This window comes from Liolophura sinensis, chromosome 2, assembly GCF_032854445.1.
Source record: "Liolophura sinensis isolate JHLJ2023 chromosome 2, CUHK_Ljap_v2, whole genome shotgun sequence".
In the NCBI taxonomy this organism is placed as follows: Eukaryota; Metazoa; Mollusca; class Polyplacophora; order Chitonida; family Chitonidae; genus Liolophura; species Liolophura sinensis.
This window is the reverse complement of record NC_088296.1, coordinates 15,417,869-15,439,268: the sequence shown is the minus strand read 5'-3', so window position 1 is coordinate 15,439,268 and position 21,400 is coordinate 15,417,869. Positions and strand designations below refer to the sequence as shown.

Below are 21,400 nucleotides of genomic sequence, written 5' to 3'. Positions count from 1 at the left end.
CGCTATGTCAGCATTTAACAAATGTGGCAAGCTTTGCAACAATAAAAATGGTGGCGCTGGAGGCAACAAAACTTGTCTTGGAGACAACAAAGCAGGCCTTGAAGATAAAGCAGGACTTGGAGGGAAGAAATCAGGTCTTGGAGGCAAGAAATCAGTCTTGGAGGCAACAAAGCTGGTCCTGGAGTCAACAAAGCTGGTCCTGGAGTCAACAAAGCTGGGATAGAAAGGCAACAAATCAGTCTTGGAGGCAACAAAGGTGGCCTGTACATTTGGTGGTCCTGAATATTGACGTGGTCTTACATGAAGTTTCTCTTGAACCACACCACAATGCGACGTTTCCTGAACCACTCGACAATATGACATTTCCTTGAACCACTCCACCATATGACGTTTCCTTGAACAGTTCTTGTATGATGAACTGCCTCCTGAATGACACAGGCAAAGATGTACATAGGTCAGTGGTACGGTGATAGTGACATACAAGAGATCGTGGGACAAATCTACGATAAAAACCAAATGTCGCTTTTTGAAAGTTTATGGGCCTGGAAAATTTATATATATTATGTGCAAATGTTGTCCTTTTGTACATACATTGAAAACTGCATGTATTTTCAAGTATTATTGGTGTTTTACGCCGTGTTTAAGAACTATTCAGTTAGGCCAATACTGACGGTGGGGCATCCGTGGTGAAGTGTTTAGCTTGTAGGCACGGTGCAATTACCCAGGAACCCCTCAACAATGCAGTCGTTGTGAGTTCAAGTCCGGCCACACTGCCAGTCACCTGCGGATGGTTGAGGGTTTCCCCCGCTTTCCTCCCACCATAATGCTGGTCGCGGTAGTATAAGTGAAATATTCTTGAGTAGATGTATGTACGGCGTAGAACACCAATCAAATATATCACATATACGATCGCTACAACATGGCTGAAATATTGCGTAGCGTTAATCCATAATCATTCATTCATTAAAACATACGACAATGGCCAGCATTATAGTGGGAGGAGACCAGGTAGTTTCAGAGCGTAGGAGAAATCTACGACCATCCGAGGCTCTTTCGTCGCTGCTCTTGTGGCCTGTTTGCTCAGTCTATTTTACATTCATCGAAGACCACAAAATTGAACATGGTACACAGATTTTACGTCACCAGTTTTGGTAGGGATTTGTCAAAGGTCGGTGTTTTTTGCTGGGCACTTCGATTTCCTCTGCCCAAAATTTCCAGACCGAGATGGAATATGCGTAAGTGAAAAATCGGAATGTCGAAAACGACTAATAAATAAATAACTAAATAATCTTGTGACATTGACAAACTGCCGTGTCTGTCGTGTCATTTTGTATACATATATATACCTATGTAAAAAAAAAAACTTTTTTAATTTTTTAAATATTTAATTTTGAGTAAAGCCTGAAAATTGGGCATGCCCAAAACAGCGTATTTTTTCTGAGTTATTGGTACAAAGAATTACATTATTCCTATTTAGTCCAAAATGGTCGAATTTATGTGCTATAGAATGTTGCTTTCTTTTTTTGTTATCTCATTAGCACATTAATCCTTAGGGATATAGCGATGTCATGGTGTCCGTCCGTCTGTCCGCTTTTGAATGATGTGATAGCAATTTATGTTTAACCAGTTTGGATACAGATTCATATTTATATTTGAAAAGTTTATATATAATGAGATATTTAAATTGCATTTGTTTCCATCAAAATTTCTTGTTTCCGTGGCAAAAAACAGTACGGAAAGTTTGAATGATGTGAACACAATAGTAGTCATTCCGTTTCACACGGAATTAAGTGAGTGAATGATTAGAGTTTAACGTCGTGCTCAACAATTTTTCAGTCATATGACGACGAAGGAATCCTTAGGGTGTATGTAATGTACTTCCTTTTTGCAGGACGGATTTTCACCGTTCTTTTATCTAGTGCTGCTTCACTGAAACACCTTACCGAGCGCAAGTAAGCTGCCCCCGCCCGAGTCATTATACTGATACGGGTCAACAAGTCGATGCACTATCCCCTCCATGCTGGACGCCAAATTTCAGGTCTTAGTGTGACTCAACCCAGGATTGATCCTTAATCTACCGCTCCCCGAAGCGGACGCTCTACCCAACTGTGCTATGCGTGCAGGTTCACAGAATTGAAGTCTACTAGCCAGGTTCCCTGTTAAACTCTGGTTGTTTGATCAGATATCAGGTTTCCATGGTAGCAGAGTGAAAGCGGCCAGTTTCAATGATGTCACCACAATAAATTTATATCCACACCAGAATTACTTTTTTTTATTATTCAGGCTCACATATGGGGATAAAATACACATAAAGTTTGTCTGCATGAATCGATCAGATTTCCAGTCCCTAAAGTAACAAACTGAAAAATTACTACTTCCTAGTTTTCATTCTAAGTTGTTAAATTAACTGTACCTGGTGTAATTACAGATGTAGTGTGCAGAGTAATCTAACTAGACATGTCAGAACTCACACTGGAGAGAAGCCATTCAAATGTACCTGGTGTGATTACAGATGTAGTGTGCAGAGTGATCTAACTAAACATGTCAGAACTCACACTGGAGAGAAACCATTCAAATGTACTTGGTGTGATTACAGATGTAGTAGGCAGAGTATTCTAACTAAACATGTCAGAACTCACGCTGGAGAGAAACCATTCAAATGTACTTGGTGTGATTACAGATGTAGTGTGCAGAGTCAACTAACTCAACATGTCAGAACTCACACAGGAGAGAAGCCATTCAAATGTACCTGGTGTGATTACAGATGTAGTGTGCAGAGTAATCTAACTAGACATGTCAGAACTCACACTGAAGAGAAGCCATTCAAATGTACCTGGTGTGATTACAGATGTAGTGTGCAGAGTAATCTAACTAGACATGTCAGAACTCACACAGCAGAGAAACCATTCAAATGTACCTGGTGTGATTACAGATGTAGTATGCAGAGTGTTCTAACTAGACATGTCAGAACTCACACAGGAGAGAAACCATTCAAATGTACCTGGTGTGAATACAGATGTAGTGTGCAGAGTGTTCTAACTAGACATGTCACAACTCACACAGGAGAGAAACCATTCAAATGTACCTGGTGTGATTACAGATGTAGTGTGCAGAGTAATCTAACTCAACATGTCAGAACTCACACAGGAGAGAAACCATTCAAATGTACCTGGTGTGATTACAGATGTAGTGTGCAGAGTGATCTAACTAGACATGTCAGAACTCACACTGAAGAGAAGCCATTCAAACGTACCTGGTGTGATTACAGATGTAGTAGGCAGAGTCATCTAACTAAACATGTCAGAACTCACACTGGAGAGAAACCATTCAAATGTACCTGGTGTGATTACAGATGTAGTGTGCAGAGTCATCTAAGTAGACATGTCAGAACTCACACTGGAGAGAAGCCATTCAAATGTACCTGGTGTGATTACAGATGTAGTGTGCAGAGTCATCTAACTAGACATGTCAGAACTCACACTGGAGAGAATCCATCAAATGTACCTGGTGTGATTACAGATGTAGTGTGCAGAGTGATCTAACTCAACATGTCAGAACTCACACAGGAGAGAAACCATTCAAATGTATCTGGTGTGATTACAGATGTAGTGTGCAGAGTAATCTAACTCAACATGTCAGAACTCACACAGCAGAGAAACCATTCAAATGTACCTGGTGTGATTACAGATGTAGTGTGCAGAGTGATCTAACTCAACATGTCACAACTCACACAGGAGAGAAACCATTCAAATGTACCTGGTGTGATTACAGATGTAGTGTGCAGAGTCATCTAACTAGACATGTCACAACTCACACAGGAGAGAAGCCATTCAAATGTACCTGTTGTGATTACAGATGTAGTGTGCAGAGTAATCTAACTCAACATGTCAGAACTCACACTGAAGAGAAGCCATTCAAATGTACCTGGTGTGATTACAGATGTAGTGTTCAGAGTAATCTAACTAGACATGTCAGAACTCACACAGCAGAGAAACCATTCAAATGTACCTGGTGTGATTACAGATGTAGTATGCAGAGTGTTCTAACTAGACATGTCAGAACTCACACAGGAGAGAAACCATTCAAATGTACCTGGTGTGATTACAGATGTAGTGTGCAGAGTCATCTAACTCAACATGTCAGAACTCACACAGAAGAGAAGCCATTCAAATGTATCTGGTGTGATTACAGATGTAGTGTGCAGAGTGATCTAACTAGACATGTCAGAACTCACACAGGAGAGAAACCATTCAAATGTACCTGGTGTGATTACAGATGTAGTGTGCAGAGTCATCTAACTAGACATGTCAGAACTCACACTGGAGAGAAACCATTCAAATGTACCTGGTGTGATTACAGATGTTGTGTGCAGAGTCATCTAACTAGACATGTCAGAACTCACACTGGAGAGAAGCCATTCAAATGTACCTGGTGTGATTACAGATGTAGTGTGCAGAGTCATCTAACTACACATGTCAGAACTCACACTGAAGAGAAGCCATTCAAATGTACCTGGTGTGATTACAGATGTAGTGTGCAGAGTAATCTAACTAGACATGTCACAACTCACACAGCAGAGAAACCATTCAAATGTACCTGGTGTGAATACGGATGTAGTAGGCAGAGTCATCTAACTCAACATGTCAGAACTCACACAGCAGAGAAACCATTCAAATGTACCTGGTGTGATTACAGATGTAGTGTGCAGAGTGATCTAACTAGACATGTCAGAACTCACACAGGAGAGAAACCATTCAAATGTACCTGGTGTGATTACAGATGTAGTGTGCAGAGTCATCTAACTAAACATGTCAGAACTCACACTGGAGAGAATCCATCAAATGTACCTGGTGTGATTACAGATGTAGTGTGCAGAGTATTCTAACTAGACATGTCACAACTCACACTGGAGAGAATCCATCAAATGTACCTGGTGTGATTACAGATGTAGTAGGCAGAGTATTCTAACTAGACATGTCACAACTCACACAGCAGAGAAACCATTCAAATGTACCTGGTGTGATTACAGATGTAGTGTGCAGAGTGATCTAACTCAACATGTCACAACTCACACAGGAGAGAAACCATTCAAATGTACCTGGTGTGATTACAGATGTAGTGTGCAGAGTCATCTAACTAGACATGTCACAACTCACACAGGAGAGAAACCATTCAAATGTACCTGGTGTGATTACAGATGTAGTAGGCAGAGTATTCTAACTAGACATGTCACAACTCACACAGCAGAGAAACCATTCAAATGTACCTGGTGTGATTACAGATGTAGTGTGCAGAGTAATCTAACTCAACATGTCAGAACTCACACAGGAGAGAAACCATTCAAATGTACCTGGTGTGATTACAGATGTAGTGTGCAGAGTGATCTAACTAAACATGTCAGAACTCACACTGAAGAGAAACCATTCAAATGTACCTGGTGTGATTACAGATGTAGTGTGCAGAGTCATCTAACTTCTCATTTAGTCACCAGTTCTTGGCAAAATTACGATAAATTGTAAATACATGTTTTTAATAGTTCCTACATCGAAGCGACTTTACAGGTTGGTGGAAACTAAGTTAGTCATAAGTAATTATATTCGTGAGGATTAGAGATGACATTAATATGTTGAACCAAATGAATTTTTCTCTGATTTGCAAATTTGTGTATTGTATCATTTTTTTGATTAAAAATTTTCAAGGTTGATGAATTGTTTTCTGAAAATAAAATTAAATATCTCAAACCACACATTAAATGGCAAACTGGGTATATTGATGATGTCTGTATATTTATACACTGTGAATGTTCATTCAATAATATTTTTCTTAATAGTTAAATACCTCGATCAAGGAAAAGATTTGAAAGATGAAAATAACTTCATACTATTATATGTGCTAGTCCGTTACATTTGGGTACTGGAATGTGTATATGTGGCCTGTATGTTTGCACAGCTTCTACATGTATAAGGGAGGATTCCGATCATTGATGGCAGACAGATTAGAGGATGGTACATGTATTGATAACTGCACGGGAAAATAATTACCTGTTTTGCCGGTGAACTTACGCACTTCAGATCATTTAATGAATTCAGTCTGCTCATGCATCTGTTTCAGCCGTGCAGTTTCTCGGACGAAAATTTTAAAGTTCACTCTTTGGTGACTTTGCCTGTGGCGGGAGGGTTGGGGGTGCAAATTAAAGTAATACATTACAATGTATCTCTCCGCTGTATGTTGTCATGGAAACGGCGCCAGTGGTCGCCACCAAAGTTAGGAGAGGAGAACATAACGTTATGTGCGCTTTGTGAAACGGGCCCGTTGGACATGTTGGAGGCTTTGCGTAGCGTCATTTGTGAACGAGGTGTGTTGTGAACGGTTCATTTTCTAGCACGTGCAATTCTTCTAGCAGTGTCTAGGGCCAACACCTTGCGGTTTTGTAATTGCGGCGCACCACTGAAAATAGCATTTCGCTGGATGTATTATGTAAGCACGTGTAAATATAATTTACATCTTGGGTATCCTGTGAATTATCTTTCACTGGTGCGTGATCACATCGACATTGGCAAATCACATGAGCTTCACAAAGTCGGATCGAAAATACAGCTAGTTCTTTCATATAAGTCTTGCTAAGGTGCAGCCGCTGCTCTTGAAACAATCATCAGCACACTTCAGTGACGTGACTAGAGTACTGGAGGTGCAAAACCAAATTTCCTTATTTGATTTGTGTTTCACGCTATACTCAAGAATATTTCACTTATACGACGGCGGCCAGCATTATGATGGGAGGAAACCGAACAGAGCTTGGGGGGAAACCCACGACCATCTGCAGGTTGCGGGCAGACCTTCCCACTTACCTCCAGAGAGGAAGCCAGCATGAGCTGGACTTAAACTCCTTCCTCCATGCCTAACTCCTTAGGCATCCTTCAGTCACAGATGTCCCCAAACCAAATTTAACCCTGGCGAAATAGGCCTTGAATAAGATTTGAACATAAATAATGGAAAATATAGCTTTTGAGTAAGACTTTTTTTTTTCTGAAAACGTAATCAGAATGTGGTTGACATTCAAACATGGCAGTATCTTTGCCCTGTAGTACTTTTAACTTCAGAAATAGGCAAAAATCAGCATTTCACCCATTTTGCTTCATGTTATCTGTCACCTCCTGGTCATTGCAATGAAACCGGATACTCAAAGCTTTGAATGTGTACATGGGCCATTAACTGTGTAACTGGCATAGTCCTAAGCAAGTCAGAAAATTTGGTCTAAGAATGGGTACTTATATAATATAGACTATATTCATTGATACCCAGAGACCGCTGTGAACTACACCTTACCCACTGTTAACAGTTCACATCTAATTTCTTGGCTATTCTAAATACTGACTGATCAAAGCCCACGTGAACAGAGAAAGCGCTGAGTTTTACAGGTGCAATGTTGGTAGGAGGTGTGGCGGTACGGTAGATATAATTTTTTATTTACGCCACTCACTATAGATTATCAGGGTACTTGAAAACCTAATTAAACACGTTCTTGGCAAACCTTCTCAGTCTTATTATACTTGAACATATCATGCTAGTCTGTACGTGAACAAAGCAGAATACACCACGGAAACAGACTATATTTCTATTACTTTCGTGCAGGACACTTATCATCGTACAATTCTAAACATTTTTAATAATGGCTTGCCCTGTGTATATATGAGGAGTGATCCAGGCTTATACCACTCCTGTATGTCTCCCGCTTCAACAAATACAAGGTGCCAAAAAAAAAAAAAATAAAAAAATAAAAAAAAAATGGAAGGCATCAGTTGAAATTTTCACCTTTAAAAAACTGCTTTATTTCAAAGTTGGATATTTATACTTTAATATGCTGTCATTTTCAGTGAAGTTATACAATGTGGGAGTCAGAATGGCAGTAATCATCTCAAATCTCTTCCCCCTCTAACTACAGGCATTTCTTGTTTGAGAGAGTATAATGGAAAGTTCACACCTAACAACATAGCCTTCAAAGGGTCTTTTCAATACCCTCATTATAGCAATAAACTGTAATTTGACACTTCTGTACAATAACACAGTGGCCTTTTGAGGTATCACAGACTCAAAACAACAAGTAATAAAATATTTATGACATCAACTAACCTGCAGGAGTAAAATAGGCATTTACCAGCACCTTGTTGCAGGTGAAAACTATATGTGCATGCATTTTACATTTCAACAAGGACTGTGTGCAAATTTAAACTTAACAAAGTGAAAAAATTATTGGTTATTGGTAAGTTTAATTGTATACAGTGACAATGCAGTGCTGCATTTTGTTTTCTCTCAAAAAAAAAAACAAAAACTAAACAAAACAAAAAATACACCATAAATACATGTACAATGGGTAAATACTGTTATTTATGAACATTATATATGTTTATTTATTGACATTTATTTATTTGAATGGTGTTTTCACCATACGAGTGGAGAAAAAGCCAGGACTGGATTTGAACCCACTGATCATATGAGCATGAGGCTCCAGGGTCTTTGTGCTGCGCTATCAACCTAACCCGCAGGCCACGGAGGCCCTGATTCAGTTACCATACAGGACAACTATTGGCCTTTATTAAATGCAGCTAAAAATACCATGCATGCTTTCGGTTCTTTAACAAGCATTGTATACAGTGACAATGAAGTGCTGCATTTTGCTTTCTCTCTCTCAAAAAAAAAAAACAACAAACAAAACAAAATGAAAAATACACCATAAATACATGTACAAGGGGTAAATACTGTTATTTATGAAGACTTAATTGACACTTATTTATTTGAATGGTGTTTTACGCCATATTCAAGAATATTTCACTTACATGACAGCGGCCACCACTATGGTGCAAGGTATCCTGGGCAAAATCATGACCATCTGCAGGTTGCTGACAGACCTTCCCACGTACGAGTGGAGAAAAAGCCAGGACTGGAGTTGAACTCACTGATCATATTAGTATGAGGTCTCAGGGTCATTGTGCTGCGCTAGCAAGCTAACCTGCAGGCCACGATTCAGTTAACATACAGGACAACTACAGGCCTTTATTACATGTAGCTAAAACTACCTTGCATGCACTCGGTTCTTTAACACGCAAAACTCTATTTTGTTATTATTTATTATTATTTTTTTTGCCTTTTTCCCACAGCTGTAACTACCATAATTTTTATCAAGAACCTTCATGGAAATAAAGAGAACTGAAGGTTTAAACTTCTGAGGTGCAATGTAAGAAAACACTCTGAAATTTGTTGGGTGTCTATTACTGCGTATTAGCAGGCATGGTGACAAAACTCAATACATTCACAAATATCAAAACATTAACAAAGCACTTTTTTCCTCAGCTTGACAAACAGTAACAAAAATGGACATATTAACGACAAATATGTACACTATCCAAGAATACAAAATCCAACTTCCAGCAAAAATAGAGCCTGAAGAAGAAACATACACCTATTCCCAACATTCTATCTACTGAACAGTGACTCTTACTGTAAATGATCATTCTATAGTAAAACAGACTTTGCTGAAATTCATCGAAAATATCTTGATGTTCAATTTCACCAAAGATTTCCCTGCTAGTGTCAATGTCACATAAAATACTCATAGCTTGGAATTTTTCTGTAAAATAATACAGAACCATGACGAGGCCAAAAGACACCAACATTACATGGTCTCAGGAAACTGTGTAGAATATTTGTTAACAAGGCACACCATGTTTTAGATGCCTGTATATTAAAATTGTTTTTAAATCCTTTTTCTGAATTGGAATACTTGATAAAATATCAGCTGAATCTGAAATAAATACTTCAAATTTTTTAAACACGTACATATCTTACTGGACGCTTAAATGGTCATTTCTTTTTTTTTTTTTGTACTGTTTCATTTCAGGAAATCCAGATTCTCACAGCTTTGATTTCTGGGAATATTTTGGAAATTGGATTCCCAGATTCCTGTCGAATAGTGAGATTTGACAGGAATTGTCAAAACCTTCTTAATGAGCTTCACCTGGGAGCACCTGTTGCCAGATATGGGTAATTCTCAGTCAAGGCTTTCCTGTCTTATTCAAAAAAAAAAGGTTTATGCTTGGGTGTCCTATGCAAAGGCATCTAGCGGTGAAGGAACTCCTCTTTCTTTCAGGGGTGGGGTTAACCTTAGTGATGATCCTGGTGGGCTTCTGGGTGGATAAGACAGCTCTGTGGGTGGAGAAACAAATGAAACGGTATACTTGCTGTGGGTGGAGAAACAAACGAAACGATATACTTGCTGTGGGTGGAAAAACAAACTTGACTTTATATTTAAGCTTTCTCTAACTTAAAAGACACCTGTTCATTTGTTTATCATTTAATGCCACACTGAAGAATTGTTCACTTACACGATGACGTCCAGTTTTATTAGTGGAGGAGACCAGAGTGCCTAGTTGAAACCACCGACCTTAGGCTTAATACTGAGGAACTGAGATCTAATGTGAAGTGCAGATAAATATGTCATCTGATAAGAAAACTTTTTTGAGTATCGAGGAAAACACCACCGTCCAATCAAAAAAAAAATCAGCGGAAGACAATGTTTGGTGACACAGCACCAGGCCGGCCCCGATGGCTGAGTTAGTAGAGCGTCCGCTTCAGGGACAGTAGATCCAGGGTCAATCCTGGGTCAGGTCACACCTAAGACTGAAGTTGTAGCTTTTTCGCTTGCCGTTCAGCATTAAGGGGATAGGGATAGAACGACTGGTTGACCTGTATCAGTAAAATGGCTCGGGTGGGGCCGCTTACTTGCCTTCGTAAAGGCGTATCAGTGACGCAGTACTACATGAAATGAGCGGTGGAAATCCGTCCTGCAACAGGGATGCACATTACATGCACTCTAAGGACTCCTTGTCATATGACTGAAATATTGTTAAGTACGAAGTTAAACCCTAAGAACTCCCTCACGCAACACCATGGGGAGAAAACCAGCTTGAACGGAAAGGGCAGTTAACTCTGTCTGATAAATGGATATCCTCACCTGCTGATGGACTGTGAATCTCCACGACTTTGCTACCCGCGTGTCCTCTGGAGAGGTGGATCGGAGGTAAAGGGGGAGAAGTGGGAATCCTCCGTTGATCCGACCGGCTATGACCGCTCAAGGGGCGATATGGGGTGCTTGGCGGGACAGCGCCCTCTGGGAATAAATAAAATTTATTGATAGATTTATTACCTGATTTATTACCTGATTTATTACCTGATTTTTTACCTGATTCGTGTTTATTGCCATACACAAGAATTTTTCCCTCGCGTGAAACTGAACAGCCTTGTGTGAACCCGTGACCTTTAGCAATTTACTGGTAAACTTTCAAAAGGACAAGCCATACTGGGCTAAGACGAGTGGTCTTCAATGACTGGAAAACTGTGCTATGGTCTAGACAAACAATGATGACAATCTAGGATAAGCCTTACGCACATGTGTTCAGCAAAAGAAACATTTCTAGACACATTTAGACAATTATATTTTTTGTTATGTTTTTAAGAAGTCCTCGTACGGAAACTTAAAAAAAACGCATTACCAGCATAACTTATTTATTTATTTATTTGATTGGTGTTTTACGTCATACTCAAGAATATTTCACTTATACAACAGCAGCCAGCATTTTGGTGGGAGGCAACCAGGCAGAGCCCTAGGAAACCCCCGACCATCCACCGGTTGCTGGCAGACCTGCCCAGGTACGACCGAAGAGGAAGTCAGCATGAGCTGGACTTAAACTCACAGCGACTGCATTGGCAAAAGGTTCCTGGGTCGTTGCGCCGTGCTGGCGTGCTAACCCTCTTAGCCATGGAGGCCCCCTAGGCATAACTTAAAATTGCTTCACCACATATTTCAAGCCATACTCAAACTTTTATATTCAAAGTACGGAAATGTTTACAATTTTCATTGAAATTCAATGACTTGCTATTTGCATTTAACTTTATTACTAGAAGCCAGTATGACCAGATAGCATTTTAAACAGGCTTAAACAATTTGACTGCAGAACGACTGGGTATCATACACTCTACGCCCCTCAAGTTTCCGTAAGCATTGGCAAGAACCCAGCTACAAGTTCTTATTCCTAATTTCCTTAAATCTATTTAATTGGATCTCTGGATCAGATGGTTAAGAGCTGGCTCAGTGCAATGATCAGGCCTATGAACAATGAGGTCGGATGTTCAAATCCAGCACTGGCAGTATTGGACAAAGAATTAAGTCTGGAGATTTGTCAGGTAAAAGTTGGTAGCTTCCTCCTGGCACCAATTTTGCATTGTCCATGAGTAAAAAAAAAAATTTCTGACAGGTATGAGACAAATACTGCCTGTCAAAACCTTACCTGAATTAAACCTAGCTTGTCCATCAGCAAAAAAGAACATTTCTGACAGGTAACTGACAAATATCACCTGTCAAAGCCTTACCTGTATTAAACCTGGTTTGTCCATCAGCAAAGAGAATATTTGTGACAGGTATTTGACAAATACAGCCTGTCATAGCCTTACCTGCACTGAACCTGCTTTGTCCGGGAGCCACAGTAGGCCTGTTCACTGTGACATATGACCTCACTGAGTTCTTCACTGCATTGACCAATCTGTCATCTGTCAGGCCAGCTCTGACACGAGTACTGCAAAACAGGGTAGTCAAAAGTTATCCTTTACTTATGAGAAAAAAGAGGCATTAAACTAAACTCTAAAACAGATCACAAGCCAACATGCTTATTACAGTGAACTACATGTACAGCTGTAAACATCTTGTAAATATATGACTTTTGAAATACCCAGAAGTTAAGATTTTTACAAGAATCAGTAATTTTACAAACAGATAATTTTCCAGACTGATATATGATGAAAATTTGTGTGTCTAATTATATTAAGGAAGCAAAGAAACTTCTCTGTTCTTTGCCCACTTTGGCTTTTTACTCAGTACCAAGCATTATCATTTGTACACGAACATCTACAACCATGAGGACATAACAAAGGCGGCTGCACACATGAGTTGTTTCCCTTTAGTGTGCCCAATACTAATAAGTAATAATTATCTCCCCTTCAGGCACATGAAATTGCTGACACAGTTGTCAGCCCCTGACACACCACAGAAGACTGCAATCCTACAGAAATCTGGACTGACAAAATTAATTATCAAACCCAAAACATACGATAAGAAAATATTATTGAACTGGACATAAATGATATGAGAAAATTGTATTACTGCAAATCTACAAACAGAAAATGAAAACTAAACTAAATTTAAAAAGGTATGTGCCTGAAACAACCATAATTCAACTACCCACATTAAAACTGTCTTTGACACCTACCTGACATTGTTTTGACCAATCAGCATTCTGTTTACATCCAGCTCAAGGATGCGAGGTGTGTTGTAGTTCTGGTTGGCATAGCTAGTGAGATTCTCATTGGACAGCTCCTTAGCTTGAGAATCTGTCAGCTACAAGAAGCACATTAGTAAGTATTCAAATATTGGGTTGTAAAACAGCGAGGTACATCAACTCGTAATTTTTATATTTTTAGCACTTTTAACCGAAATCCAGAGCACTTTACAAAAGACAAAAGAAAAAAGAAAGAATTCTAAAAATTGAAAAATCTCCTGCCTAATATTTATAAGGAGAGACATCTGATGGGGACCATTTTTTGTGTTTAACTCATTATTGATCCTTGTTCTGTCACAAAAACTCAAATCGGAACCAAGCTGTGGAAAAACATATTGATATGGAAAGCCCATCGGTGAATTTAATTCACTAATCTGCGTTAGGTAGAAAGCTTGCAGTGATCAGAGCACCATTACAGTGTTGTCTTCATTACACACAAATCCTGAAATAATAATTAAGAATTAATTAATAGTTTTTTATACAATACTTCTGATCAGAAACAACAAAGTTTTCAGAAGTGATGTCACAAATTCTTGTACACCTTTATAACTTATTTATGAAAAGCACGTCTGAGATTTGATATCCTTTCCAGAAGTTTCTCATTAAAACACTGTCTCATATCTTACATTCCATACTGGTCTGGGCTGGCCTCCTCTCCACACCATGCCTAACCCAGACACCCCTGTGTTTGGCTCAAACAGAGCATGGCGGGCAAACAGAGCTGTCTCCGATTGCGTCTGACCAAAAAGATGAGAATCAAAAGTTGAAAATGAGTTACAGACAGAATGGCCATCAGCCGAGGGATTGGGACAGTAGTACAGCTTTAAATATCACATGTATTTAATAATTTAAAAGTTTATTTTTAAAACTGAAAACCCAGATCTAACACATCTGTACAGGGCATCTTGGTTCCCCATGGCACATCTCAGTAGTCACTGCTCTGTGCCTGGGTATGGATAGATCATTTCATGTCTCCTAACACAAAGAACATATGGTATTTCAACACATTTTGCTTGATTCTGACTGACTTATTGAGTTTGTTTTGAAGTTTAATTAACTTCTTGCAGAAGTGTTGGCATCAAAAGTATCACTTTAAAGTCTGTGTGTTTCTGAAAATTCATTCTTACATAACAAACTTTAGTTGAAATATAGTGTATTGAATCTATGTACATGCTCAAGTCATGCACAATTTAACCAAAAGTTACACAATTATAAAAAGAGTCAATACACTCATTTCTTTGTTTATTTATTTGATTACTTTTATATGCCTTACTCAAGAATATCTCACTTATACGACGGTGGCCAGTATTTTGGTGGGAGAAAACCGAGCAATGCCCTGGGAGAACCCACGGCCATCTGCAGATTGCTGGCAGACCTTTCCAGAGAGGAAGCCAGCATGAGCTGGACTTGAACTCACAGCGACTGCATTGTTGAGATTCTCCTGGGTCATTACGCTGCGCAGTGCGCTAACTAACTGAGTCACGGTGGCCGCCTAATATGATAATAGGCACAGCCTAAGACTGCATGTAGTGTACAGGCCTATATATACATTGCATATATCTGTCATCTATCTGGGCAAATAATCAACCACCCCATTATCTACCTGTACACCTAAGCCCTATATACAGTAGCTGAAGCAGTTAAAAAAAAATAATTTGTCATCCCAGTAGGCTATATATATTTTTATGCTGCTGCATGCGGTGTATTTCTCCATTCTTTACATGTACCATACTTTAAACGCTGTCTGACAGGGAACAGTCTTAAATGTACACTTAAGGTAGACAGTTCCACCAGTCTCAGACTCTCCTATAGCAGGGATTATTAATTTAACATGGGGCAGACAGGGAAAAAATAAAATAACTTTGTCTGCTGGGTTATGAAAGCTGTAGATTAAAGTCATTTTAGTCTCCCAGAAAACAGCTGATCTATTTTTTTGTAGTTTTATACCTGTATGTTATGCCACATTATATACAATAGAAGTAAGCATTATGAGCATGTCATGTGTCCTTCAAACCCTGCTAAAAACCAGGGTTAAACACTGGGTAGTTCTGGCCGTGTCACTTACATGACCTAATCTTCCACCATCAGAGGCACGTGTCCCAGGCCGGGTGTTGCTGACAGGGGTGGGTGCAGGAGTCATGGCACTACGGCATCCGTTCCGTGTTGGGGAGGGTTCATGGTTAGGTCTGTTCAAACGGCTCAGTTTACCCCCAAACCTCTCTTTGAAATCTCTGGAGGAAAAAAAATGTAAAATGTAAAAAAAGACATTGGGGCCCGGGTAAAGGTACACTGTGGGGCATATTATATATTTCTAAAAATAGATTTTCAAGCAAACAAACATACTTCCAAGCACTTATAAGCAGACTACAATTGGAGTTAATCATATTTTCAAAGGCCAACAACTTGTCATATGTCCAACACTATCAGATGTCTCCTTGAGAAAAATAACTACACGGTTTCTCTCTTTTTATCCAAGGCTGTGTCAGCGACTGTGTATAGACTCCTGTTCTATATTATCAAGCGTCTCCAAGAGCAGACTGGCCAGACAGCGTCTTTCAAAATCAACACTGTGGCAGTGACAGACTTACCTCCCTTTCAAGGAGTAGATGGGTTTTATCAGGAAAATTCCTGACTCCTGTTCTATATTATCAAGCGTCTCCATGAGCAGACTGGCCAGACGGCGTCTTTCAAAATCAACACTGTGGCAGTGACAGACTTACCTCCCTTTCAAGGAGTAGATGGGTTTTATCAGGAAAATTCCTGACTCCTGTTCTATATTATCAAGCGTGTCCAAGAGCAGACTGGCCAGACAGCGTCTTTCAAAATCAACACTGCGGCAGTGACTGACTTACCTCTGTTTCAAGGAGTAGATGGGCTTTATCAGGAAAATTCCTGACTCCTGTTCTATATTATCAAGTGTCTCCAAGAGCAGACTGGCCAGACAGCGTCTTTCAAAATCAACACGGTGGCAGTGACTGACTTACCTCCCTTTCAAGGAGTAGATGGGTTTTATCAGGAAAATTCCTGACTCTTGTTCTATATTATCAAGCGTCTCCATGCGCAGACTGGCCAGATGGCGTCTTTCAAAAATCAACACGGTGGCAGTGACTGACTTACCTCCCTTTCAAGGAGTAGATGGGTTTTATCAGGAAAATTCCTGACTCTTGTTCTATATTATCAAGCGTCTCCATGACTGGCCAGACGGTGTCTTTCAAAATCAACACTGTGGCAGTGACTGACTTACCTCCCTTTCAAGGAGTAGATGGGTTTTATCAGGAAAATTCCTGACTCCTGTTCTATATTATCAAGCGTCTCCATGACTGGCCAGACAGCGTCTTTCAAAATCAACACTGTGGCAGTGACTGACTTACCTCCCTTTCAAGGAGTAGATGGGTTTTATCAGGAAAATTCCTGACTCTTGTTCTATATTATCAAGCGTCTCCATGACTGGCCAGACGGTGTCTTTCAAAATCAACACTGTGGCAGTGACTGACTTACCTCCCTTTCAAGGAGTAGATGGGTTTTATCAGGAAAATTCCTGACTCTTGTTCTATATTATCAAGCGTCTCCATGACTGGCCAGACGGCGTCTTTCAAAATCAACACTGTGGCAGTGACAGACTTACCTCTGTTTCAAGGAGTAGATGGGTTTTATCAGGAAAATTCCTGACTCTTGTTCTATATTATCAAGCGTCTCCATGACTGGCCAGACGGCGTCTTTCAAAATCAACACTGTGGCAGTGACTGACTTACCTCCCTTTCAAGGAGTAGATGGGTTTTATCAGGAAAATTCCTGACTCTTGTTCTATATTATCAAGCGTCTCCATGAGCAGACTGGCCAGACGGTGTCTTTCAAAATCAACACTGTGGCAGTGACTGACTTACCTCTGTTTCAAGGAGTAGATGGGTTTTATCAGGAAAATTCCTGACTCTTGTTCTATATTATCAAGCGTCTCCATGACTGGCCAGACGACGTCTTTCAAAATCAACACTGTGGCAGTGACAGACTTACCTCCCTTTCAAGGAGTAGATGGGTTTTATCAGGAAAATTCCTGACTCTTGTTCTATATTATCAAGCGTCTCCATGAGCAGACTGGCCAGACGGCATCTCTCTACACCCAGAGCATCCATGTTGTCAGTCCATTCTTTAGCTCTCTGAAGCACATAGAATATTTAAATCTGTAGTTTTTGAAATATAAGTATCAAAGTTACAACCAAAATGGAATGAAATACTCCCCGCCAAAACTCGATGCAAAAATTCAGCAAATTGCTTTTAGGTTGTTGTTAGATTCATGAATTGTTTATACATGTACCTTATGTAAGACATCAGTAAAAATATATTAGTAATAATTTCTTATGTTATCTACATCGTAAATTTTGCGTAAAAGTCTTTGTAGTTTACCTTTAACCTCTGATTTCAGCTGGATTCTCACCTTGTTCTGCAGATCCTCCATTTTGTCCAGGATTTCGAACACATTTTCATTGAGGTTTTTACTGTGACGGACATTATCTACAAATAGATCACAAAAACCCTTGTAATGACGGACATTATCTACAAATAGATCACAAAAACCCTTGTAATGACGGACATTATCTACAAATAGATCACAAAAACCCTTGTAATGACGGACATTATCTACAAATAGATCACAAAAACCCTTGTAATGACGGACATTATCTACAAATAGTTCACAAAAACCCTTGTAATGACGGACATTATCTACAAATAGATCACAAAACCCTTGTAATGACGGACATTATCTACAAATAGATCACAAAAACCCTTGTAATGACGGACATTATCTACAAATAGATCACAAAAACCCTTGTAATGACGGACATTATCTACAAATAGATCACAAAAACCCTAGTAATAACGGACATTATCTACAAATAGTTCACAAAAACCCTTGTAATGACGGACATTATTTACAAACAGATCACAAAAACCCTTGTAATGACGGACATTATCTACAAATAGATCACAAAAACCCTTGTAATGATGGGCATTATCTACGAACAGATCACAAAAACCCTTGTAATGACAGAGTCAGTGTTCTATCCAGAAAATTTGGTAGCTACATGTAGTGTCTTGACTTGCAGATTTAAAAAGAATATTGTAGGTTCAAAATTGTGAGTGGTCCTTTTCAGCAATAAAATCACTTCATTGGCATTCCTGTCAGCCGCTTAATGCTGCTAGTAGTAACATCAGACTCAAGGAGGTAATTTACGGTACTTGTGGCATTTTCTACCCAGGCTATCCAGGTTGTTATTGTCAAATGCCACTTTATTTATTTACATGGATGTGAGTGACAATAGGTACGTAGAAAAGACCCTTCACGAGTTGAAAGGTCAAATAAACTTAAGTTGAAAAGTCACAGAAACTTAAGTTGAAAGGTCATAGACACTTACAGTTGAAAGGTCACAGAAACTTAAGTTGAAAGGTCAAAGACACTTAAGGTTGCAGCACAGAAGAAAGATTTCATTGAAAGGTGAGTATTTTCAAACAGCGACAACACCAACGCATCACTTAGTCTTGGTATAACAAACATGTGAATGCACAGTGTTAAAATGTTTTGAATTACCACTGTCAGATGATAGGTTCCCTTGAAATTAAATAAATATGTAAATTCTAAGATTAAGAAGAGGTTACCCACAGACATTTGCTCACTGACACCAAATAGCATACGTCTTAGTCAGTACACGGTTAGTCCTTCTGTTATTTCTGAGTAGGCCCTATACATGTACGTAATGGTAACGAAGTTTTGATGATGGTTGAGACCCAAACTGGTCTCAGCACTATAAAACTCTGTGCTATGTATATACAGCATCAAAAATAAATACATGTAAATAAATAAATAAATACATAAATAGTTATCACATTCCTCAAACATGCTGGTTTAACAGTCATGCACTACGAATTATGCAAAATTTCTGTTATACACGTTTTTATTTTTAATCAAGTTTAGACAGGTGTGTCATGTACAGGATATTACATTATGATCATGAATGATGACAGTGACGCTAGACATACCCTAATTGTTCTAATTTTCGGGATACCGGCTCTACTCTTTTTCACCAATATACATGTAACTGTGGTAGGAATAGTATGTTAATTTTTTTTTCACATGGTTAGTTCATCTACTGAACAACATATTCATATCAATTCTTTACTTTTCCAAAAAAACTGTGAGAGAAATGTAATTCTTTGCTTACAGCAATACTAGTATCAGTCCTAAAAAAATAGAAGAATTAGGGGTAAATTTCACCCATGATTAGGTTGCACGTTCTGCCAGATCGGTCCTTTAATCTTACCTTCAATCTTCTTCATGCATCTGTGGTGGACATACTTGCGCACCAGCTGAGCCAATCTCTGAGCAGGCAGACTCACATACTGGTCCATCTGACGGACAGCCTCCTAGGAAAAACAAAAACACCTTTCAATGAATTCCTGATCAGATAGGAACAGTGATTTTTATTAGATCCATGGACATGGTCAACTTCTGAGCTAATAGCAAAATGGTCCCTGTGACCATTCACAGTGACCTATTCATAAGCTCTGTACTCATGGTGCTGCCTAACTGAAACACCATGAACAAGACACGGTCAATATCATGATGTCAGCATCGTCATGTCACAATTCATATTTTGTGATACTACACTCTTAGTGTAGACAATTCGACGGAATGGGTTTCGAACCATGCATATTACTTGCACATAATATTAACAGCCACTGTATATTGAATTATTACATTCTACGTCATTCATATTCTATAGGGAAGAGGATCTTTCCCGTCAAAATCAGCAGAAATTTCTTCTACTAGTTGAGCTCCACACCACCCCGTAGTACATCGATTACTTCTGGACATTGTGGCCAAAGATGATCAATCTCTTCACACAAATCACTCAAGTGCAATTCAGATAAAATTTGGATATATGTGAATAAATTTTAAAATAGTTTGATTCGTCTGTTGTTTCACTACAATGTGCACTTTAAACTGCTCTCAAAAGCCTCCTAAACATATGGCCTCATTACATGTAACAATGTAGATGGGTTGAAACTTTTAAATATACCCTAATTCCTCAACCTTTTCGCAAATGAAAGAGCAACTTTCAGTGCCATTTTGACCAAAAATGAACAAAATTACAGTGGTTGGAATGGCCAATTTCATGTATGCAGAAAAAGTATAATTTTATCAGTCAACACAGAAAAATGTCTTCAGAATATACTTAAAGACTTTGTAAACATGAGAAATGATTGAAGACTAACATGCACATGTGTGTATATATGGTTGCAACAGATATATTCAGGGTGTCAGTGAATTATGAGTGTGTAAGAGTCATAAGCTTTGTGAACCCACACTGAGTGCATGCCATATGACATGTACATGTGTGTATATATGGTTGCAACAGATATATTCAGGGTGTCAGTGAATTATGAGTGTGTAAGAGTCATAAGCATTGTGAACCCACACTGAGTGCATGCCATATGACATGTACATGTGTGTATATATGGTTGCAACAGATATATTCAGGGTGTCAGTGAATTATGAGTGTGTAAGAGTCATAAGCATTGTGAACCCACACTGAGTGCATGCCATATGACATGTACATGTGTGTATATATGGTTGCAACAGATATATTCAGGGTGTCAGTGAATTATGAGTGTGTAAGAGTCATAAGCATTGTGAACCCACACTGAGTGCATGCCATATGACATGTACATGTGTGTATATATGGTTGCAACAGATATATTCAGGGTGTCAGTGAATTATGAGTGTGTAAGAGTCATAAGCATTGTGAACCCACACTGAGTGCATGCCATATGACATGTACATGTGTGTATATATGGTTGCAACAGATATATTCAGGGTGTCAGTGAATTATGAGTGTGTAAGAGTCATAAGCATTGTGAACCCACACTGAGTGCATGCCATATGACATGTACATGTGTGTATATATGGTTGCAACAGATATATTCAGGGTGTCAGTGAATTATGAATGTGTAAGAGTCAT

The 21,400-nt window shown here is 39.1% G+C and overlaps 3 protein-coding genes across 3 annotated transcripts in view; 1 reads left to right on the top strand and 2 right to left on the bottom strand.

Moving 5' to 3' along the window:
- Positions 1-1,224: 1,224 nt before the first annotated feature.
- LOC135462522 (gastrula zinc finger protein XlCGF57.1-like) lies at positions 1,225-10,042 on the top strand. The gene is made up of 6 exons (XM_064739748.1): positions 1,225-1,235; positions 2,681-2,862; positions 3,819-4,869; positions 4,946-5,178; positions 5,831-5,910; positions 9,896-10,042. The coding sequence occupies exons 1-6, from the start codon at positions 1,225-1,227 to the stop codon at positions 10,040-10,042; spliced, it is 1,704 nt and encodes a 567-aa protein (XP_064595818.1).
- LOC135462755 (uncharacterized) lies at positions 8,513-14,243 on the bottom strand. The gene is made up of 5 exons (XM_064739997.1): positions 14,012-14,243; positions 13,317-13,444; positions 12,505-12,626; positions 11,009-11,164; positions 8,513-10,200 (listed from the first exon to the last, which is right to left on the bottom strand). Exons 1-5 carry the CDS (start codon positions 14,048-14,050, stop codon positions 10,100-10,102), a joined length of 546 nt encoding a protein of 181 aa, XP_064596067.1. The 5' UTR covers positions 14,051-14,243; the 3' UTR covers positions 8,513-10,099.
- Positions 14,244-16,365: 2,122 nt separating this feature from the next.
- The window catches only part of LOC135462521 (uncharacterized), a 31,255-nt gene continuing 26,220 nt past the window's right edge, over positions 16,366-21,400 (bottom strand). Inside the window, exons 14-18 of the mRNA XM_064739747.1 lie at positions 19,700-19,802; positions 17,818-17,894; positions 17,397-17,539; positions 16,884-17,012; positions 16,366-16,465 (exon numbers count right to left, since the gene is read on the bottom strand). Coding sequence (XP_064595817.1) covers positions 16,366-16,465; positions 16,884-17,012; positions 17,397-17,539; positions 17,818-17,894; positions 19,700-19,802 — 552 coding nt within the window. The remainder of the gene's footprint in view (positions 16,466-16,883; positions 17,013-17,396; positions 17,540-17,817; positions 17,895-19,699; positions 19,803-21,400) is intronic.